This window comes from Nannospalax galili, unplaced genomic scaffold (genome assembly GCF_000622305.1).
Source record: "Nannospalax galili isolate Female #2095 unplaced genomic scaffold, S.galili_v1.0 scaffold1711, whole genome shotgun sequence".
Taxonomy (NCBI): domain Eukaryota; kingdom Metazoa; phylum Chordata; class Mammalia; order Rodentia; family Spalacidae; genus Nannospalax; species Nannospalax galili.
In genome coordinates this window covers 120,694-144,476 of record NW_008330347.1, presented here as the reverse complement: position 1 = coordinate 144,476, position 23,783 = coordinate 120,694, and the positions used below count along the sequence as shown (strand labels likewise).

The 23,783-nt window shown below is 43.2% G+C and overlaps 1 protein-coding gene and 1 pseudogene across 3 annotated transcripts in view; both read right to left on the bottom strand.

The window, feature by feature from the left end:
• LOC103745238 overlaps nucleotides 1–6,441 on the bottom strand; it is a 32,278-nt pseudogene extending 25,837 nt beyond the window's left edge.
• Nucleotides 6,442–9,302: 2,861 nt separating this feature from the next.
• Usp18 (ubiquitin specific peptidase 18) overlaps nucleotides 9,303–23,783 on the bottom strand; it is a 39,934-nt gene continuing 25,453 nt past the window's right edge. The window contains exons 5-11 of one of the 3 annotated variants that reach the window (XM_017801677.2): nucleotides 18,500–18,579; nucleotides 18,107–18,253; nucleotides 17,455–17,550; nucleotides 16,770–16,937; nucleotides 11,057–11,179; nucleotides 10,336–10,385; nucleotides 9,303–9,744 (exon numbers count right to left, since the gene is read on the bottom strand). In XM_017801677.2, coding sequence (XP_017657166.1) covers nucleotides 9,699–9,744; nucleotides 10,336–10,385; nucleotides 11,057–11,179; nucleotides 16,770–16,937; nucleotides 17,455–17,550; nucleotides 18,107–18,253; nucleotides 18,500–18,579 — 710 coding nt within the window. In that variant the 3' untranslated portion in view covers nucleotides 9,303–9,698. Of the gene's footprint in view, nucleotides 9,745–10,335; nucleotides 10,386–11,047; nucleotides 11,180–16,769; nucleotides 16,938–17,454; nucleotides 17,551–18,106; nucleotides 18,254–18,499; nucleotides 18,580–23,783 lie in introns of all 3 variants that reach the window. The other 2 variants (XM_008847077.3, XM_017801679.2) reach the window with 2 other exon arrangements.

Sequence of the window (23,783 nt, the reverse complement as noted above, 5' to 3'; positions counted from 1 at the left end):
TCATTTTAGAATATATTGTTCCTTGCAGAAAGACTCACTGTTTTTGCTACTAACACTGAGATGTTGGTGCATGTGTCTCTCATCTGTATGTATCTGATTATTACTAGTCATAATTGGTTGTACTTGGATCCTTGGAGCCTGTGTATGTCTATAAAGTCATCAGGTAGATTTCAATGGTAATAGTCAGTGTTTTAATCACAGCAACAAAAAAGTAACTAAGACAAAATTTTAGTCTTTAAATGGAGGCACTATGTAGGAGGTACTGATTGCAGAAGCCTTGGGTCATTAAATGAAAATCCCAATGCTAGGTGTGGGACACATCCCTAGAAATTGTTGGCCAAGAAGACCCCAGAGGTCCCTAAACTATACTGCTATGGCCATCACCATTGGTTGCCTACCAGAACTGAATCTTATTGCTGACACTATCACACACGCGTTGCAGACTACAGAGAAACTAAACTGTAACTGAGCTGGAAGTTTCCTCCCTGTTGATTTGCCTTCACAGTGCTGGAAGTTGCTAAGTAGACAGGTTGGGACAGGGGGAATGTCAGCAATGGTTTTCCCAGCTTTTGTCCTGCATGCATAGTAGTGACTTGCCCAGCAAGTGTGCCCCCTGGTGCAATAGTGGTATGATTGTTATGGGGGTAACCAACTGATTTCTGATTGGATCTGAAGCTTGCTTCATAGGAAGGAGTTTGTGCCTAGTACTGTGGACCTGGCCTGAATAGGTCATAGGCACTAAAGGTGAGCCTGCTACTTGTGTTTTTATTAAATGGATATGTTAGCAAATTGTCTCTTAAATATATGTGTACTTATATCCATAGACTAGTGCTATCCTCAGCCTTAATTAAAGAAGCTTCTCTTCAAAGCAAATGATGTTAATGAAGAGATTCATGGCCCATAAAGGTGCTGAGAACAAGTGACTGTTAGCTATTTAGCATTAAATGGACACCAATATCAGCCCCTCAAGGCTCAGGGAACATTGTAGAAGAAAGGATGAAAAACTTCAAGAGCCAAATGAATAGAAGTGCTGTAGAATGCTGTCTTGCAACTGGGGTGTGGCCATGGTACTCATGAACTCATAACTGTGTAGTTGCCCGCATAGGACTTACACAAGATTAAGTCAGTAAATAGTCATAGATGGGAAAGGGGCTCATAGGGCTCTACCCCATTCAGGGGAGCTAAAGACAGTCAAGCTGTTGGAGGAGAAGTCATAGCCACTGGTGGATCACTCATGCACCATTGGACAGCTTCACACCCATGCTCTTGTGAGTGGCCCTGGTTAAACCCAGTGAGTCACGAAGCAAAAACAAAAACAAAACAAAAAGACACAAATGTAAGGTGAAGACTTGGTAGAAAGAGGTGGAGGGATTGGGGGTCAGGGATTGGGAGGAGTATTAAGACAGGGTGAAGGCTGGAACTAGAGAGATAACTCAGTGCTTAAGACTGTTAAGAGATATATATATATATATATATATATATATATATATATATATATGAGCATGCATGCGTGTGTGCATATTCAGGAGTCTGCAGAGGTCAGAAGAGGATGTCAGATCCCCTGAAACTGAAGTTACAGGTGGTTGTTAGCCACCATGTGGGTACTGGAAATTGAATCCAAACCTGGGTTCCCTACAAGAGGAGTATGCACTCTTAAACACTGAGCCATCCCTCCAGCCCCACCCTCCTAATGTTTTCATAATGGTTTCCCACCTCAACACCTGACCATTGTTGGGATAAATCAGGAGTGCCTGGAATGTAGAGCATGGCCACCGGCCAGAGACCTCCCAGTGAGGATGGCAGGAGTCAGGCCTGCTCCATTCTAAACACACTGTCTCTTACCCAACAGCCCCCAGGCAAAACTATTAGGTCTCTAATCCCTTAATCCTAACCAGATCTCTTGTAGATCATGTGACCAAACGACAGGACAAAGGCCACATAGCCTTCTAAGCCCCCTCCCTCCTCCTACTTGCCTGCCTGCCAAAAACCCAACCCCGCCTCTTTGCCTGTGAAACTTTCCTATATAAGCCTCTGTTTCCGCCATAATAAACAAGCTGTCCACTGACACAGACTCCCAGGTGTTTTCTCCTGCCATATTTGATGCCCCCCAAGGCCTCTCTCACCCCATCAGTCTCTCTCCTCACCCTGACCCTCCAAGATGGGGACCGGTACACAACAGTCTGCCGGTAGCAGCAGAGTTCAGGCTGAGGGGAGGCCGATAATCATAATCTGCCACTCCCAGGGTCACAAGATTCTTTCTCCTACTAAATCTCTTTTTTACTTTCTTTTCAACAAGCCTTTTTATTTTAAAATTCAGATGGTTTTTATACATCCCAAGGAAAAAGCTCATTTTAATGTCAATTTCATGTCAGTGCCTTTTTCAAATCAACCAACCTATCTCATCTAACTTGCCTCTTTTTATTATAAGTTTACAGTGCTATTTTGAAGGCAATAGGAGGTGGGGTCTAACAGGAGTAGGTCACTAGGGACAAGCCTATAAAGGTTACAATCACTCCATGTTTTTTCCCAGAATGCTCTGTGCTTCCTGATCCACACCTTGTGAGCAATTTCTAACTTAAGCTCCTGCTACCTCACACTGAGCCACTCCTATCATCATGACTCCATCACTGTGATGGACCAAGATCTAAAACAAATCCTTCCTACCTTAAGTTGCTTTTTTTCAGATATTTCATCACAGCAGTGAGAAAAGTAATATGGAAAATCAATCCAGGCAGACGTGGTGGATGCTGTGCTAATTTTACCATGTGATTCAGCCTTTGGAACTCATTTGCAGAAGAAATGTGAAAGAGTTTGGTGATGTGGGTCAGAGAAGTCCCAGAATGCTGCAAGCAGAGCTCAGTATCTAATTCTGGTAGGAGTTTGAAGACAAGACTGCAGATAGATGGGCTGGAGAGGTGGCTCAGCAGTTAAGAACACTGGCTGCTCTTGCAGAGAACCCAGGTTCAATTCCCATCACCAACATGGAAGCTAACAACTGTCCTTAACTACAGTTCCAGGAAGTCTGATGCCTTCTTTTGGCCTCTGTGCACTTTGCACAACATGGGTGCATTTGCATACATGCAGGCAAAACATGCATACAAAAAATAAAAATCAATAAACATTTTTAAAAATACGGATAGAAATTCAAACTGTAGTGTGCTTATGAAGTTACAGGTGTTAACAAGGATTCTATTAGAAAGTAGACTAACCTCCAGGTTATACCTGTTATAGTCTAGCAAAGAGGTGAGATCATTCAAAAGTGATGGGCTAGCAGGGGAGGCGGGCGCACACCTTTAGTCCCAGCACTTGGGAGCAGAGGCAGGCAGATCTCTGTGAGACCCAGGCCAGCCTGGCCTACATAGCAAGTGCCAGGCCAGCTGTGGCTATAGGAAGACCTTGTCTTAAAAAGACCAAAAACAGGGAAAAAAGGTGATGGACTATTCCTCATAAAAGTGTCAGGCACTTTTTTTTTTTTTTTTTTTTTTTTTTTTTTTTTTTTTTTTTTTTTTTTGTCTAACTGGACTACTTTATTTTTTTAATTTGTGTGTTTTTATTTTATCTGCATGAATGTTTTGCCTACATGTATGTAGTGCACTCATGTCATGCATTGCCTTCAGAGGTCAGAATTGGGCATCAGATCCCCTGGAACTGGAGTTACAGATAGTTGTTAGCTACCATGTGGGTGTTGGGAACTCTCTGTAAGAGCAGCCAGTGTTCTTAAATGCTGAGCCATCGATCTAGCTCCTGACTGGACTATTTTAAAGGACCTGTCTTTAAACTTAGAAGTTTCTTCCTCTGCTTGAGCAACTCTATTTTAAAGCTGCCTTGCAACTCACTGAGTGTCCTTATGATCTTTTCTCAACATTTCATCATTTTCCTTTTCTATCTGAGGATAGAATTACTGTGTTCCTTTGGAGGATTCATTTTACCCCACCTTTTTTCCTAGTTTGTGAGCCCCCACACTGATATTAGCACATCTGGGGCTCAGCTGTCTCTCCCAATTTTTTAAAAGACTTTATTTTTATTTTATGTGTATGAATGTATTGCCTGAATGTAAGTAAGTGCATTTGTGTCATGCAGTGCCTACAAGAGGTCAGAAGAGGGTGTCGGATTCCCCTGGAACTGGAGTTATAGATGGTTGTTAGCTGCCATGTGAGTGCTGAGAATTGAACACTGGTCCTCTGCAAGAGCAGCCAGTGTTCTTAACCACTGAGCCATCTCTCCAGACCCTTATATCAGTTTTTTAAGGCGGTGTTTGTTTTTTGGTTTTGTTTGGTTGGTTGGTTTGCTTTTTGTTTGTTTGTTTGTTTGTTTGTTTATTTTTGGTTTGGGGGTTTTTTTTGGCCTTTTCGAGATAGGGTCTCCCTGTACCCCATCTGGCCTGGAACTCACTACTCACTATGTAGATCAGGCTGGCCTGGAACTCACAGAGATCTGCTTGCCTTTGCCTCCAGAGTCCTGGGACTAATGGTGTGTGCCACCATGCCCGGCTAAGGTGGTGTTTGAAAGTAAAGACTTTGCAGAAATATCCTAAGATGTCAATTTGGCAGGCTATGTTGGCTGTGGTTCCCACTGGTCACAATGGTATAGTATCTGCCTAGCTCCATCAATTCTAATTAATGGCTTGGGCCTAGTTTATGCAGCAAGGAGAGGGGGACACAGAGTTCGTCCCTCTCTACAAGCCAAGCAGAGCTGGGGATGCATAAGCCTCCCCAGGATGTAGCTCTACACCCTGCAGTGTAAGGTATGGTTACATTGCTGTGTGGTTACACCTTGGACCCTAAGTAGGTATGGTATAGTGTAGACATAGGGCAGCAGGGCCATACCAGCCAGCCTCTGGGGGTGGAGAGTATGAGGACAGGACCATCCCAGCAGCCCAAGAAAGGAAGTCACAAATGGCAGTGGGGTGCAGCTCAGTTGGTTCATTCTCACAATGGTATCCTGCAGCAACAGCTTGGGTAGGAGAGGGTACTAGGAACTGGTCTGTTGCCACACTGTGCACAGCTCAGAAATCCCCTCTGGGCTGGGGCTCATGATGTGGCAGGAGTCCCCATCAGCCTTGGCTGGGTCCATGGACATTGAGAGACTTCATTTACCTTCCACCTATTGTAGCAAGAATTTTCCAGGTTCAAAATGGTCTAAACTGAAACAATTGGCCTTTTGTTCCCTTTTTTACCAGATCACATAATTTTTTTAATATTTTATTTATTGCCAGGTGTGCTGGCTCATGCCTTTAGTCCCAGCAATCAGGAGACAAAGGCAGGTGGATCTCTGTGAGTTCAAGGCCAGCCTGGTGCCTGATCTACATAGCAAGTTTCAGGTCAGCTGCTGCTACAAGGACTGTCTCAAAAAGACCCCCTAAAAAAGGTATTTTATTTATTATTTTTCTTTCATGTGTATGAGTGCATTGCTTCACGTATGTAAGTGCACAGGTATCATCCAATGACCAAGGAAGTCAGAAGAGGATATTGGATCCCCTAGCACTGGAGTTAGGAATGGTTGTTAGCAGTCATGTGGATGCTGGGAATCAAACCTGGATCCTCTGCAAGAGTAGCCAGTGCTCTCAACTGCCAAGCCATCTCTCCAGTCCCAGATCATGTAATTTTTTTAAATATTTTATTTTTTTATTTTATGTGTATGAGTGTATTGCCTGCATGCAAGTGCACAGGTGTCATCCAGTGCCCACAAAGGTCAGAAAAGGGCACTGGATTCCCTGGAACTAGAGTTATAGACAGTTGTTGCCTTGTGGGTGCTGGGAACTAACCCAGGTCCTCTGCAAGAGAAGCCAGCGCTCTTAACTACTCAGCTGTGTCTCCAGCCCAGGTCACGTAGTTTTGGTGTTGCATACTACAGTTCATCTTCACTGTAGTCCACCCCTCGCCCTGACACAGTCTAGCTAAATAGTACCTGTTATCACTTGGCTCTGATCTGCCTCTGTGAGGAGTAAGTATGCCCTGAGCCTCCAGTCAGCCCTGATACCAGAAAACAACCCCCTTGGAGAATTTGTCCCTCACTCAGTAGAAGCCCTTTCAAGTATTGTGATAGTTAACACGTATTGTCAACTTGACAGTTCTAGAATCATCTATGAGCCTCTAGGCACTCCTGTGAGGAATTATCTAGATTAGGTTAGCTCTTGGGCATGTCTGTGAGAGATTTTCTTGATTAGGTTCACTGAAGTGAGAAGATCCACTCTAAATGTGGACAGCACCTTCTGGTAACAGCCCAGACGTAACAAGGCTCCAGGAAAAGCTTTGGCGTTTGCCTGCTTGCCTCAGCCTCTTACTAGCAAGTGCACCTACTCTGCTGTTGCAGCTGCCACCACCACTGCCATCTTACTGACACCAGAACTAAGCTTCTTTAGCCTACCAACACGGACCGAAGACCAGCAGCTCTCCAGGAATCCTGCAGGCCTTCCGCACCAGACGGAGACTGCTTCAGCATCCAGCCTCATGGACTGAGCCTCTTCAGTATGAAGATAGCCATTGTTGGGCTACCCAGATCATGTTGTGTAAACCAATCTAATAAATCCCCTTTTAATATGTATTCATCCTATAGGTTCTGTTCCCCTAAAGAACCTGAGCTAATACAAACATGAAATACAGAACAAGTCAGTAAGTATATGAACATCTGCATTACTTCATCTGTAAAATCTGGGGGTGTTAACATGCAGCCTATTCACCTCCCATGTTGGTGTTAGACTCTCTGGATTCCTCTTACCACCCATATCCATTCTTCATCCAAAATGGCTCTAGTGACTGTGAATGTCTTTCTCATTTATTTCTCTAATCTTCATCACTGGCTTCCTGAAAACTAGTTTTACTGTAACACAGCTAAGCACTTCTCTCCTTTTTGAACCCCTTCAATGGTTCATTAACTATCAAACTAAATCCAAAAGTCTTAGCCTAGTTTGAGACACCCCACACACACCTCTCTTTCAGTCTTTACCTCTTAGCACTTGCTTCCTTAGCATGGGAAAGCCATGGGACTTCTTTCAACCTTGAGTACTATCTGTTTCATCCACGTCACTGAGTGCACATTCCCTACAGATAAGATCATTCTTTGCTCTAAGCCTCCTTCCACCTGAATGTTTACCCCAAACCTCACAAGACAGGGATTTCATTGTCAATTCCTGGGGCACAAATCTTCAGTATCTTATTTATCTCAATTGTCCTTTGGCAAGCCACAGATTTCTTTTTCAGGAAAGGACATTACCCATGATTGTAGTCTAGCACACTACTGCTGTGACTTGAATATGAAATGTCCCCACAGGCTCACACAATACTGTTGTAATTTGAATGAAATGCCTCCACAGGTTCATATGTTGAATGCTTGATACCGAGTTGGTAACTATTTTGTGGCTGAAACTTCATGTGGGGCCTAGCTGAGGGAAGTGGGCAAGAGTGTGACTTTGAAGGTTATACCTAGTTCTCAATCCCTTTCTTCTCTGACCCTTCTCTCTCTCTCTCTCTCTCTCTCTCTCTCTCTCTCTCTCTCTCTCTCTCACTTTCTCTCTCTCCTCTCCCTCTCCCTCCTTCCTGTCCACTATGAGATAAGGAAAACTGACTCCCTTACACTTACACAGTCATGATGTACGCAGGGCTAAGCAACCATGTATGTTCTGAAACTGAGTAATAAAACTTTCCTCCTCTAAGCTGGTCTCTCAGATACTTTGGTTACAGCTACGCAAAAGTATTGAGATCATTTAATACTATTCAATCTGCCTTCTTACTCTGTAATCATTTTTTTAAAATCTAGGTAGCCTTTAATAAGACAATGTAAACAATCTTGATAGGCCTTAGGCTCCTATTGTAATCAACTTTTACAAGCTGAGTTAAACAGCTTTGATCTTAGATTCTGTTCCTTATTTCTCCCTCATGACCTTCCTTTCCCCTGGTCCAGAATAATGTATTTGTGTGTTTGTGTGTGTGTGTGTGTTTGTGTGTGTGTGTGTGTGTGAGAGAGAGAGAGAGAGAGAGAGAGAGAGAGAGAGAGTTGTGAAAACATTGCTGAAAGCCGCAACATTGAAAGCAATCAGTTTATATTGCAAACAACAGTTGGGGTTAGTTGATAACGTCATTTGTGGTTTTGTATCAGTAGGTTGTCAGAAAAGGAAAATTCTTCTCTGATAAGACAAGTTTCTCATTTCTCTCCCATGACATACTAGATGTACTATTTCAATAAAGAAAGACAGTATGCCCCACTTGGAAGAACAGTTCTGAGAGAAATCAGAAGGAACAAGTTCTGAGAACATATCAGACTCACTCTTGGCTTAAATAACTCCAAGGGTGAAGCTATCTTTGTTCAGGCACTGTTGCATTTTGACATATTTTCCAAGTAAATGTGTAACAAACTAAAAAGTCAGGGTGAGGGCCAGTGAGATGGCTCAGAGGGTAAGTGTCATACAAACATGGTCACCTGAGTTAGATCATCAAATCTACAGTGGAAGGAAAAGACTGGCTTTCATAAGTTGTACTCTGACCTCCACACTGGCACATACACATGCATGCATACATAAACACACACACACACACACACACACACACACACACACACACGAAGGAGAAGGAGAAGGAGGAGAAAAAGGGGGAGAGGAAGAGGAAGAAGAGGAGGAAGAGGAGAAAGAGGAGGCAGAAGAAGAAGAAACCATTTTTTTTTTAATTTTTGAGTTACTGCTGATGTTTAGCCAGGACATACCAGTAGAGTCACATTAGCTGTAAAATACTGAAATACTTCCCTACCAAGGTCCCTTGCTACCCCAATACCTCCCACTGATTCTTCTCTGATAATACCTATACTCAAAATTTCCCAACTTAACAGGCCATGCCTTGTAATGAAGGCCACACTCAAGATTATGATCTAGCCACATGATTCAGGTCCACTAGTGAAATCATCCATTCCAACTGATTTGGACCTATGCTGTATTAAGTTTTTTTTTTACTTTAGAAGTTTAAAGCTTTATCAGGAAAAATGTGTGTGTATATAATTTTCCATTTTATTATTTTTTAACTTTTAAAATTGAGAATTTCATACATATATAAGGTGTTTTGATCAAATCCATGCCCACTCCCTCCCCTAGTATTAAGTTTGTTTTGGGGGGCTTTTTGGATAGGGTTGTCTTTTTTTGAGACAGGGTCTCCCTGTAGCCCCAGCTGGCCTGGAACTCACTTTGTAGACCAGGATGGCCTCAAACTCACAGAGTTTGCCTCATGAGTGCTGGGATTACAGGCATGTGCCACCACACCCAGCTTATTATTAAGTTTTTTAACAATTGTACTAATCCACTTTCTGCTGCTATAACAAAGTACTGAGACTGTGTAATAAAGTTTATTTGGCTCACAATTCTGGTGGCTGGAAGGTCCAGCAAGCACAGCCTGGTCAATCATATCACAGCATGGTAGAGAAACAGAAAAAGAACTATTAGTGCAAAAAAGAGGGAGATCCCATCAACCAGTTATTCCCACTGGGCCCCACTTCTTAAAGGTCCTTATTACCTCACTCCTGCCATCCTAGGGACTGTACTCCAGTGTGTGAGCCTTCCAAAGACAAACCATATCCAAGTCACAGCAATAATAACCCCCATTCATAAATAAAGTTGAATTATAGTTTAAAATTATGCTTGTTAATTGAAGATGTAGCAGACACAGGTATAGGAAAGGAAAATAATAGTCTATTGATCTCTGAAGGTTTGAGTATAACTGTCAGGATCCAGTCTTCATGTAAACCAAAAGATATGCAGTTTCCCGCCTAGAAAGAGAAGAAGGTATATCAGCATAGGAAAAGGTGAAATGTCACGTGCTTAACTAAATGCAAGCTACTATAGCAGCCACAAAAAGATGAAAAGAGTGGTCCTTTCCCCTCAAACAGTATATGGTCTAATGCGAAAAAAGTTAGACGAGAGAGTAATTAAGAGCAAAGTCCTTGGTACACAGAGGCATACTGGAAAGACCCAGTGGGTAAGAAGCCCCTACGAATCTGCTTAAGTCAATCAGTACAGGCTTTGCACAGTAGGAAAAGGCCATGAGTAATAGACCACAAACGGGATGTTACCTAGATGGTAAATTAAGACAGAGCAATAGAGACCAGAAACCACATATGCAGTTAAGAGGGAAATGGCAGGCGGTGCTTGGACTCTGTTACACATGCTGAGGCATTACCGGAATGCCAATAGTGAGAAAAGCATGCCGCGTTGGGACAGATGTTGAAAGATGGAGCTAATTAGTTTGTCTCAGGGGAGTCGGCAGAGCATAAGCCACAGTGGAGTCCATATGAGTCTCATATAGCCCCAAGAACCCAGAGTAAGTCCATTAGGTTTCAACCACCCAGTTCTTCTCTTACCAGCGATATTTGTGATTTCCATAGGTGCACTGGATGTCCTCCCAGGAGACCTGGAAGTGTGTAAGCAGTTAAAGTCAACATTCAGCTCACATTTATTCGGTGTCTTAAAATGCAGGCTACTGAAATTTACCTTCCTTCACTCCTGTAGATAAATCCATCCCAGTAACTCCCAAGAACAGGAGAATCTAGTCCTGTGTAAAGAAGTCTTTTTTTTTTTTTTTTTTTTTTTTTGAGACAGGGTTTCTCTACAGCCCCAGCTGGCCTGGATCTCATTATGTAGCCCAGGCTGGCCTTAATCTCACAGAGATCCACCTGCCTCTGCCTCCTGAGTGCTGGGATTAAAGGCATGAGCCACCACACCCAGCTAAGAAGTCTTTTTTACTAGCCCTTTAGACTTGCTTATGCCTATCCCAGAGTTCTAACATATATTTCTGATTCTTCTGACTTTGTAGAAGTTGCCCATGGGGCCTGAAGGTTCAGGACACCAAGCCTAGAGCCTCAGAAACCTAGACATTGAGCACAGTGAACTCACACAGAGTTGTAAACTATATGGAGTTCACATGTAGAAAAGGACTTTGCAACTCATAAAAGTGCCTCTCCCCGAGAATAGGACTGCAGGGTCCTGACACTAAGCATCCATATAGCCCCCAGCTCAGGATTTATTAGAGGTAGCTATCTAGGGCAAGTGGCAATTTTGGATGATGTTTCTCACCCAACTAACATGAGAGTCATTGAAGCAGAACCATTTTCCATTTGCAGGATTCCGGACATAGGCACAGTAGTGACCAAAGTCAGCCATCCCCACATGAGCGATCACAGCAAAGAGTTCATAGTGTACTTCAGACTGGAAGGAGACAAGGCATAAAATGATTCAACCGCCACTCCCCCTTCTATAGGCACAGTCTTGAGTCGTGAAACCGTATTTCCTCACACATCTATTCCCTGCTTACTCTAAGCCAGGCACTTGGTACCTCCAGGTACAAAATGAGGTTGTGACTGACTAGGTTGCAAAGGGAAGCAGGAGAGAGAAGACTAAATTTCTGGCTTGGAAATTGGGAATATGTTAGTAATTATAAAGTCAAATATGGAATAGAGCTGTTTGGAAATGAAGATAGTGAGTTTGGTGCCTGTGATTTCTGTGTAAAAACACTCAATAAGATGATGCAAATATTGATTTGGAGCTCAAGAAAACACTGGACAGAAGATAAAACGTGAATGTCTTTAGTTTGAGGTGATTAATGAAAACATGAGAATTCATGAAATGACATTCAAAAACTGAGGGGCCGTGGAAATATGCACAAAATGATGAGAAAAAGAGAATCCATCAGTGGAGACAGGGACTGTGCGAGAGAATCCTGGGTAGACAGACTGGAGAGCAGCATCTATAATATCACAAGACAGGGCGTGGTGGCACTCACTTTGAATCCCAGCCCCCAGGAGGCAGAGGCAGGTGGATCTCTGTGAGACTGAAACCAGCCTGGTCTACATAGCAAGTTCTAGGCCAGCTGGGGCTACAAAAAAGACCTGTCTCAAAAAATAAACAAATGAATGAAAAATAATGTCACAGATCACGTATAGAAAGACCAAAATTCTTTCCACTAAAGCTGGCAACAAATCATTTCACTCCCTCAAAACCTTGGAAAAATGAAAAGATGAGCTACTTCTCTGTGGAAAAGGAATAGGAGAAACTTGTGACTGTGAGCCAGATCTCCACGTTGGTCAAGACTGCTTTCTTAAAGCTGTAGGTGTGCACTCTGTGTAACAGGCTTGGGGCCTGGGCTCCAGGCTGCCAATATACTGCCATTATGGAGTCACAGGAGCCTGGAACCAGTATCCCGAACTGCTACATGCAGTCTTAGGCACGGAGAAACTTGTGACTGTGAGCCAGATCTGTGCATTGGTTAAGACTGCTTTCTTAAAGCAAGCTGTAGGTGTGCACTCTGTGTAACAGGCTTGGGGCCTGGGCTCCAGGCTGCCAATATACTGCCATTATGGAGTCACAGGAGCCTGGAACCAGTATCCCAAACTGCTACATGCAGTCTTAGGCACGGCTGCTTGCCTCTAGGCACAAAGAAAGTGTGCACTCAGCCCACTTCTCCATGCGTCATTGGAACATCATGCACTTGGACTGCAGGCTTCAGAGGTGCTGGACAGTCAGGTACAGCACCATGGTGAAGCAGATGAGGATCCTGCATGTCTGTGTATTAGTGGGGAGGGCAGCCAAGGGGACCTGTAGGTGGCCAGGAGCAACAGTGAGTGCCAACACCCCACCTGCACATCTCCTGTAACTGTTCTACAAGTTACTATAAGTGTTAACTTTCATAACAACTAAAAGTCTGCCGGTTTCAATAATCCCTGATAAAAGGAGAGTACCTTCATCTAAAAACATCAAAGTCGCAGAGGCAAAGAGTAGCACGGTGCTACCAGGGACGAGGGTCAAGGGAGGATGTTGGTCAAAGTATACAAGGCTTTGGTTACACAGGGAAAATAGATTCCAGAAATCTATTGCACAGAATAGTAACTACCGTCAATACTAATGTGCTTTACAATGGAAAATTGCCTAAAATAGATTTTAAATACCTTCATTAAAAAGTTATAATGGAGATTGTCTAATTGCTGACACTACATGAGTGCTGACACACATCAACAACATCACATTGTGGTCATATATGTCTATATATGCACAAAATTTTTATTTGTTGATCAAAATTTAATTAAATGTGGGCTGGCAAGATGGATCGGGGGTTGGGATGTTTGCCATAGAAGCCTGGTGACCTGAGCTCAATCCCCAGAACCCATATAAAAGTTGAAGGAAGGAATCAACACCAGGGGCTGGAGAGATGGGAGGGCAGCCAAGGGGACCTGTAGGTGGCCAGGAGCAACAGTGAGTGCCAACACCCCACCTGCACATCTCCTGTAACTGTTCTACAAGTTACTATAAGTGTTAACTTTCATAACAACTAAAAGTCTGCCGGTTTCAATAATCCCTGAAAAAAGGAGAGTACCTTCATCTAAAAACATCAAAGTCGCAGAGGCAAAGAGTAGCACGGTGCTACCAGGGACGAGGGTCAAGGGAGGATGTTGGTCAAAGTATACAAGGCTTTGGTTACACAGGGAAAATAGATTCCAGAAATCTATTGCACAGAATAGTAACTACCGTCAATACTAATGTGCTTTACAATGGAAAATTGCCTAAAATAGATTTTAAATACCTTCATTAAAAAGTTATAATGGAGATTGTCTAATTGCTGACACTACATGAGTGCTGACACACATCAACAACATCACATTGTGGTCATATATGTCTATATATGCACAAAATTTTTATTTGTTGATCAAAATTTAATTAAATGTGGGCTGGCAAGATGGATCGGGGGTTGGGATGTTTGCCATAGAAGCCTGGTGACCTGAGCTCAATCCCCAGAACCCATATAAAAGTTGAAGGAAGGAATCAACACCAGGGGCTGGAGAGATGGCTTAGTGGTTGAGGGCACTGACTGCTCTTGCAGAGGACCCAGTTTCGATTCCCAGCACTCACATGGCAGCTAACAACTACCACAACTCTAGTTCCAGGGGCTCCAAGGCCCTCTTCTGACCTCCTCGGGCATTGCACAACATGGGTGCACTTACACACATGCAGGCAATACACTCATACACATAAAATAAAAATAATTTTACAAAAATATCAACTCCACAAAGTCATCCTCAGACCTCCATATGTGCGCGCGCACACACACACACACACACACACACACACACACACACACACCACAAATAATTTTTTATTTAATTAAATTTTCAAAGTCTCTTTTGGCTTTTTAAAGATGACTCTAGACATTTATTTCATTTATGCATTTATTTGTTTCATTTATCTCTGTGTATGCATGAAGGTCAGAGGTTAACTTTGGGGAGTCATTTATCCCTTTCTACCATGTAAGGGCTTCAAACTCAGGTCCTCAGACTTGGGCCTGCTGAGCCACCTAGCTAGCTAGCCCTTTTTTGAATTTTTGAGAAAAGGTCTTGCTTTGTAATCCCTAGGCTGTCCTCAAACTCAGTTTCCAAGGGCTTGGATTACAAGTGCAAGCCACTACACCTGGCTAAGTTTAAAACTTAAAAAATAAACTCATAAATTAGCATTTTCTGTGGAATACTTTAAAAAACAAGGAAAAGAATACTTTACATAGTTTCTCCACATAGTCAAATAATGGCCATTACCTGAGACTTGAGAAACATCATCAATGAAGGAAAGAGGGTTATGGCCCTGTGAAGAGGACAAGTGGCCCTGAAAGGAGGGCATGAAGGCCCTCCAGTGCCTTCTACTCTTTCGGTAATTTTTTTTTTTTTTTTTTTTGCTGAAATTTGTTAAATTGAAAGGCAATATCTGGATATGGTGATCAAGTTACAAAAAAGGAAGGTGATGGGAGGAATATGTTAAAGACACCAATTAAGGATTATAATAACAAGAAAAAAAGGATGGGAAAAAAACTTAAAAGAGAAAGAGAAGGCAGAAGAGGAGGAGGAGGAAGAGGAGGGAGGGAAGGAAAAAGGAAGGGGGAGAGGAAGTGGAGGGAGGGAAAAGGACAGAGAGAGAAGGAAGGGGAAGAAAAGGAGGTGGGGGTGGGTTAGCCAAATGCAAATATAGAGTTTGGATCTAAATTCACCCACAGAAATTATAGAACAGAGGTATCAGGACATTGGTTGGATATTTGTAAATATTAAAGAAATTATGAGACAGAGTTGAGTATGCTAAAAATGAGTGCTCACTCTTTAGAGAGAACTAAATAAATATTTTTTAAATGAAATAGTATAAACTCTGGGATTCGCTTCAAAATAATCCAGGAGAAAATTGAGTAAAAGAAGAGGATGATATTGAGGCAAACTGAGACTGGTCAAGGGTTTCTGTGTCTATTTAAACTGCTTGATGGATACATGAGGATTTATTATATATTCCTCACTCCTTTGTATTTATTTAAATTTTTCCATAATGAAACCCTTTTATTTTTATTTTATGTGTATAAGTATATTGCCTGCATGCATGTAAGTGCACCTGTATCATGCAATGTCAGAAGAGGACATGGAATTTCCTTGGAACTGGAGTTACAAACAGAAATCATTATCTTGGAACAAATGAATTAAACTTTCCTCAGTTAAAATTTGGTCCAAAAACTAGGCTATTTTGTCATTATCTTCAAAGTGGACTTTGGTTATTTTAATACCAAAGTTTAGTTGGCACTAAGAACCCAAAATGGTATGTCTGCTCATGTGCTGATAAGTTTTCCATGTGTCACTTCAAAAGGAAAGCACTGGATTATAGGTTCTTCTCTGACACATTTTGAGAAAACCCAATATTTAAAAAATAAGGACATTTTCTGATTCCTTAAAAGAAAATCAAAAGCAAACATTGCTTCTCAGGACCACATAGGTTTGACCATTAAAGTATTGCTTAAGAAAGAAGTCTGGGAAGGGTGGAGATGTAGGCTGCCCTCCTCCAGGCCTCCTTCTCCTGCTCCTGCTCCTGGAAAAAGAGGGCAAGAAGAGCGCTTAGTACTCAGGTCCGCCAAGAAGGGGGAGTGTGAGAAGGGCGAACAGGGTGTGGTGTCCCACGCCTTTAATCCCAGCACTTGGGAAGCAAAAGCAGGTGGATCTCCGTGAATTCAAGGCCAGTCTGGTCTACATAGTGAATTCCAGGCCAGCTGGGGCTACAGGGAGACCCTGTCTGAAAAAAGGGAGGGAAGGAGGGAGGGAGGGAGAGAGGGAGGGAGGGAGGGACGGAGGAATGGAGGGACGGAAGGAGAAAGGAAAGAGAGGAAGAAAAAGAGGAGGGAAGGAAGGAGGCAAGCAAGGGGAGGAAAAGAGCGAATGAGCAAACAGAAAAAAAAGGAAGAAAGTCTATCTTGGGCTGTTGAGATGACTCAGCAGGTAAAGGTGCTTGCCTCCAAGACTAACAGCCTGGGTTCAGTCCTTGGGACCGGTGGTAGAGATAACTATCTCCCCCAGGTTGTCCTCAGACCTCCACACATTCCCCAACACACACTAAATTAAATAAATAAATAAATAAATAAATAATAAATAAATAAATAAAATTTATGTAGCTTAAATTTTAATTTATAAAAAATGAAAAAAACAGAAAACGTCTTGAATATGTACTTCAATGACTCACACCAAGCTGCAGCTGATTTTCCCCTGTTGTACATGCCAAGTGTGGCCACCAGGGGTCCCAAGTCACTGGGTGAAAACTGGCCTCAGAAAGCAACCTCACTATGTGGAACAGTGTTACATCCGAGTCTGGTGGCCAGTTACAGACCAACCATGTGGACCTGGTGCGGAGTTCCATCCGGAGTGGGTGATGTCTAGTGGCCAATAGGGACAGGAGGCTAACTCAGAGGGACAGTGAGTCTGCTGAGATAGAGGTAGGATGGAAGGCAAGGCCTCACCTGCTCCTCTCCATCACTGAGGTCTTTCTCCGTTGGAAGAACCTGACTGAAATCCAAGCTCTGAGGAAAACATACTGAATGGTAGATCTTTTCAGTTCGGGAACTCCTGATGGAGAACCGCATGAGGTGGATAGTCAAGGTTTGGGGCAAACAGGTCAGCTTCAAGACCTGCAAAAGCAACATCAGCGTGGTGATGAAGTCTTCATGTACTTATGATGGGCAGATTCAGATAGTATCAAGACTGGCAGTGTGTTCTTTCTCTCAGGGGCAGTACAGGCTGCTACAGTACAGAGCTGAAGGCTCCTGTCCACCCAATCTGCTGAGTGCCTTCCAGACTCACAACATGTGATTGTCATACATCTGCATGGCGGCCCTGGGTCTCTGCCATACAGAAACTATGGAGCCTGCTTTAGGGCTCTGGCCCAACCCTAACGGGAAAACCCTACCCACTGCTCCCCAAAGTTCTCATCTTGTTCTTAAAAGGTTCTCTCTGCCCCTCTCAGTGATATGGATATGAAGACATGCCCACACTTCTGGAAATCAGAAGCTCCAGGATCCCAGGTACTACCTGGAGTCAGATTCCCTTACATCAGCACCATGAGACGCCCTTGGGGTTCTGCAAAGACTATCAGAAACCCCATGAGGCAACCCCAGACCAGCAAAGAGGATTGGACTTAAAGAGTACCTGCTTCCCCGATGTCTTCTCTCCACAGTTCTCACAGAAGTACTTGCCTGGGCCTGCTAACTCCCTAGGCTGGAAGAAACAGCGCAGGGCATCCTCCTGCCCCCACCAAGACAAGCAGAAGGTGGTGGTCATGTTTCCGTCACAGAAACAACCCTTGACCCCTACTGGTGGGGATTCAAACGTTGCTTCCCTTTTTCTCTATCCCCCTAAACGGCAGGATTTTAGAAAGTACCCACTGACGACAGGAACAAAACAGGATGGGACTTGCCAGGGGAACAGTGTGAGGATTTTTTTTGGTTGGGGGGGGTAAGTTAAAGGAAGGATTGACCCAGGGCATACAAGTAAAATACAAGTTGCTTTAAAAAATACATTACATTCATTTATTTGGAGGGGGAGGCATGTACACACACTGGCGTGGGCACAGAGGTCAGAGGACAACATATAGGAATCAGTTCTCTTCTCCTTCCACCATGTGGGACCTGGGGATTGAACTCAGGTCATCAGACTTAGCAGCAAGCACCCTTACTCACTAAGCCATCTTGCAACCCCCAAATTTATTTTTTAAATCCAAGGGTAGGTAAACGAACAAGGGGTAGGGGTGGGGGAGCTGGCTATCTTGGAATGCACAAATTCACCAAAAGAAGTCTCTCACCAGTGTTTTCAGGGGCTTTGAGTCCACATCAAAAAGAGGAAGAGAGAGGGTCAGGAGGCTGCTGTTTCTGCTGCTCTCCACAGCACAGCACAGACAAACTAGGGACTCCTTTATCCCAATTGTGAAAAGGGCCCGCAGCTGCTCTGCCTGCAAGTGGGAACACAGGGAAACGATGAGGGTCACTGAATTAGGTCAGGACAGGTGGTTTCCAGACCAAAGCCTCAGAAGTGGTAGCCACACGTTTGCTTCCCTGGAAACACAAGTGTCCAGAAGGTGACAGTAACCACACTGGGAAGCTGTGCCAAACTCATTCCTCGCTAGCAGCACATGAACAGTCATGGAGTGAGTTCCACAAGCAGCATCTCACACGTGACTTCAGATCCTGGCTCTTACCAAGTCCACGTCAGTGATTTGGTCCTTAGTCAGGTTCCAGATTGTGAGGTAGAGCTGAGCGGCGTCATGCTGGACAAACACTGGTCAAAAAGAAGCCCAATTAGCGAGGTCACTGGAGATGTCTCAAGCCCTTGTAGCCTAGCCACCAGGACACCAGCCACATAAACACTCACGACTTAGTCTTCCCCTAGCCTTCCCTCACTCTTGAGAAGAATGAATGAAAAGTATGCTCCACCTTGTTGGGTTAAAGAGTTCCCATTAAGGGCTAGAAAGATGGTTCAGTGGTTAAGAGCCTGTACTGCTCTTCCAGAGGACCTGAGTTCGAGTCCCAGCACCCACATTGATCTGTAACTCCAGCATTGCACTCACATGCACAAACCCATATATACATATATACATAAATAAAAATGAAATAAAATATTTTTAAAAGAGTTCCTCTTAAAACGTAAGTCACAGTCTCATCATGTGACTGAGGTTTCCTGCCCTTTCCCTCACTATCCACCTCTATTGGCCTCTACTAGCAGACCAAGCTAGGCAGATCCAATAACTTTCACCCATCCAATAACTTTTTCTGCTACAACTGGACTCCTATGTCTCCTTATAAATATTTATTCACTCCACTGAAAATTGAGTAGCTTTGCAATAGTTGTATCTGACCCAGGTTTCCCCAAGGTGTCAGAGGAAAAGAAAAGGGTATGGTAACCGTATTGGATGATGCTGGCTAAGAAAAAACTGGAATTTAGCAGGGAATTTTCTGCCTGTTATATCAGTAGGACTGGAATTGTGAACAGACACAAGTGAATTTAATGGTGTTGATAAAAAGAAAAGTAGGAAGCCAGAAAATGAGAAACTGTAGACTGTTTTACAAAAGAATAAGTGTCAATGCAAACATATTTCAGGAAAAGACAGCTTTTGTAAATGTGCTAAATCTTTCATCATAACACCATTTTCTTTCCTTCATTACACTTAGCAACATACACTTGGCATTCTTTTATTAAAGTTTTTATTTATTTATTTATTTTTTATTTTTATTTTATGTGTATGAGTGTTATGCCTGCACATATGTAAGTGCACCTGTGCTGTGAAGTGCCTCTGGGGACCAGAAAAGGGCATCAGATCCTCTGGAGCTGTAATTGTCAAGCCACCATGTGGATGCTGGAATTGGAACCCAGGTCTTGAGAGCAGTCAGTGCTCTTAACCACTGAGCCATCTCTCCAGCCCCTATTTTTATTGCATGAATGTTTTGCCCACATGTACGGAAGTGCACCCATGAGTGCAATGCCCACAGAGGCCAGAAGAGGGCATCAGATCCCCTCAAACTGGGAGTTATGGATGGTGGTGAGCTGCCAAGTGGGTGCTGAGAACCAAACCAGGATCCTCTGCAAGAGCAGTTAGTGCTTTTAACTGCTGAGCCATCTCCCCAGCCCCATATACTTAACATTTTTATCACAATATATACTTAACATTTTGTTAATTTATTTTGCTTTGCTTTTATTTTTGGCCTGTCTTGCCTCTAAATCATAAACTCCTTGGAGGCAAAAACTGCCATCCCTGTTTCCTTAGGCACATCAATGTTGCAATACAGAAGGTGAACACTGTGTGTTAGTTGAATAGATTAATTAATCTAAACCCCAATATAATGAACTCCAACTCAAAGACAGTCTATTAGAAGGGTTACATTGATTTTTCCAGGGAATTATGTACAAAAGGCCTCCTATCACAGAGCTGACACTGATGTAAAGGAAATTGGATTAGGTTGCTCTGATGGTCAGTTTTAATTATCAACTTGACACAATCAAAATTCACCAGGGAAGGGAATCTTAATCAGGGATTGTATAGATCAAATTGGACTGGGAGCGTGTCTATAGGGGGTTGTCTTGATTATGTTAATTGATGTGGGAAGACCCAGCCCACTATGGGCAGCAACATTCCCTGGGTTTGGGCCCTGGACTGTATAAGTGTAGAGAAAGTGAGCTAAGTGTTAAAGCATGCATGTCTCTGCCCTTGACTGTGGATGTGACTCACTGCTTCAAGCTTCTGCCACCTTGACTTCCCTGCTGTGATGCACTGTAACCTGGAACTGGGAACAAACCCTTTCTCCCTGAAGTTGCTTTTTGTCAGAGTAGTCTATCAACAGAAATAAAACTAAGACAGTTGCCACTGGTCATTATTTTTCACCTCATCTGGACAGAGCCAAGAGTCCCCATTCATCTAAGAAATACAAGGATGCTTGCTGATCGCACAGTATACTTAACACTTGTTATTTGCTAGGGGCGGGCGCATTACATATACCAAAGAAAATTCATGTTCCTAAGAAACCTATATTCTAATGGAGGGTAGTTTCCATATAATCATAATCCAAAGAAGAAAAAGTCCCCAGAGCGTACAACTCCTATGGAAAGCTAAAGGAGAGTGAGAATAAAAGTGAGATGGTAGACAACACAGCTCCTAGAAGACGGTTTCTCCTTCTGGGGGCTGGAGAGATGTTCAGCGGTTAAGAACACTGGCTACTCCTGCAGAGGACCTGGGTTTGGTGTGGTCTCAACAACCACACAGTGGCTAACAACTATCTATAACTCCAGTTTCAGAGGATCTGACACCCTCTTCTGGCTTCGTTGGGCATTGCATGACAGAGATGTACTTGCATGCATGTAAACAAAACACTCATACAAACAAAATAGAAATAAATAAATCCAGATGTTTGCTTCTTCATAATAGCAAGAATATACTGGCAAAAATAAAAATAGAGAGTTGGTAAGATGACTCAGTGAATAGAAGAGCTTGCTGAACAAGACTGAGGAGCTGAATCTGAGCACTGGGACCCAATGTGGAAGGAGAGAACTGACTCCCAAAAGTTGCCCTCTGACCCACCCCCCAACACACACACCATGGCACACACATGGCTGTGGCACTTATTTGGCCCCACTCACACACATAAAACAATAAATACATCCATAAATACATAATTTAAAAAAATAAAGGTCACATATGGCAAGCCCACAGAGGACATCACAGTGTTTAGTGAAATTTTGATATTTTCTTCTGCACCAAATTAAGCATATCCCTTTTCGGTAGGGACAGCTGACCCTGCAGATACGCAAATACCAACAGAGGCACAAGAAGCATGACAAAACAACATACCAACAGAAAGGTGACAAACGGTGTGGCGAAGATTTCATACAAACGACTTCAAGTAAATTTAGTGAGCTCAAGGGGAACGAAAGCAGATAATTCAATAAAAATAGGAAGGCCATTATATGAGTGAGAAATTCAGTGTACATGGCAATAATAAAGAGAAACTGTGACACCAAAAAAGTTCAGTAAATGGAAGCACAGAGCTGAGAACCTCAACTGTATTGATCAGGCAGAAGAAAATTTCCAGGCATGAAGATGGGACTTTGGAAATGATCTCATCAGATAAAAGGAAAGAAATTAAGAAAAACTTTTGAAAAGATTACAAAGCATCTGGTGTTGGGAGCCAAAAGGCCAGAAGAAAAACATCTTTATGGTCTTGAGAAAAGACAGCCTTATGGTTTCCTGTAAATCTCTATGGAAGACAGCCTTATGGTTTCCTGCAAATCTCTATGGCCTTGAGAAAAGACAGCTTTATGGTTTTCTGTAAGTTTCTATAAGATAGCACTTAGTTAAAGAATGTAGAAAAACAACTTTGTGACCCAGGCTAAGTCAGCCTTGAGAAATGTTTTATGCTCACCATAGCAGTTAGCAGATGTTCCTTTAGGATAAGAAATAAACCTCCCTAGCTATAGCATCCAATTAGCGTCTGCCCAGCACTTTCCTTCTCCTCACCTTCCCCCTCCCAACTACCAGTATATATGTCTGCTGCTTTCAAATAAAATTTTGAGGCTTGATCAGATCCTTGTCTTGCCTCCATTTCCTCGCATTCCTTGTTTGTTTCATTCCTTCAGGTTATTCTCCCGACCCCCCCAACGTTGAAGCCCCGTGGGCCAGGGCAACTGGCGCCCAACGTGGTGGGCTTGAGGGAGACCGCCTAGAGGAACGTCAGCTACAGACAGCCTGGCCAGGCACCCCTGACTCCCCACGCTGTACTGACACGTGAGAGAGAGTCTGCTCAAGATCGCCGCGGAAGAACCGACCGCGAGTCAGATCGGGAAGACAAAGTAAGCTGACGCATCTTTCAAACAAGAAAAACTTGAGTCCTTTTAATCAGTCCCTTCCTGGGACCCCAGTTTCTGTGAGAAAGACCAGCCTGCTTTGAGTAGGAGGAGTGGTGTATTGTTCCTTCTAAGCCGTCCACCGGAGACCTACGGTTACAAACAAGGCGACAGGGTCTCTCGGGTGTGTGTCAGCACGTATACTGACCTGCAGGGGCGATATTTAAGAGGCATGGGCAATACTTCTAGCTCCCAGGAACAGTTTGTTCAAGGGCTCAAGGAGTCTCTCAGAGCATGAGGAATTAAGGTCTCAAGAAAAGATTTAAAACAGTTTTTTTATTTTCATCCATGACACCTGCCCCTGGTTCCCTGTCGAGGGAACAATAAATCACAAGAAATGGAAAAGAGTAGGGGAAGCATTACAAGATTATTACCAAACCTTTGGGCCAGAAAAGGTCCCTGTAACTACTTTCTCCTATTGGAATTTAATTCACGGTATCCTTAAAGCCCATCCCTTAGATCCAGATATTCAAGAAATTATTAAAAATGGTGAAAAGGCTCTTAAAGATAATACTCCACCAGTCGCAAATGAAGCACAGGCAGCTTTTCCCCCTGGACTCTTAGCACAAGCTCCTGGAGCAGTGCTCAAAGCCTGGCGGCACCTCCCCCCAAAGGGGCCCCGCCACCTCCTCTCTGGCAAAGCACGCCAGGGCCGGGATGAGTCATACGCTGAGTTTATCAGTTGCCTTACAAGTGTGGCTGAAAGGATAGCTGGGGAATCAGAAGAAAGTGCTTTTGTAAAACATCTGGCCTTTGAAAATGCTAATTCCGCCTGCCAAGAAGCAATTAGACCCCACCTGCAAAGCACCCTTTCAGATTATATTAACAAGGGAAACAGAATTGCCCTAAGGGCCTTTTCTTATCAGTTTGAGTATTAGTATACCAAAAACAGTGTTGGAAGAGATTTCTAAATTGACAGTAGCAGCCTGGAGAAAGCTTCCAGGAGCAGGAGGTACAACCACTGTTCTTTCTAGAATTAGACAAAAACAAGAAGAACCATATAAAAATTTTGTAACAAGATTAGAAAAAGCATTGCAAAGGATAATGCCTTCATCTGAGGAATCAGAAATTTTATTAAAACAATTGGCTTG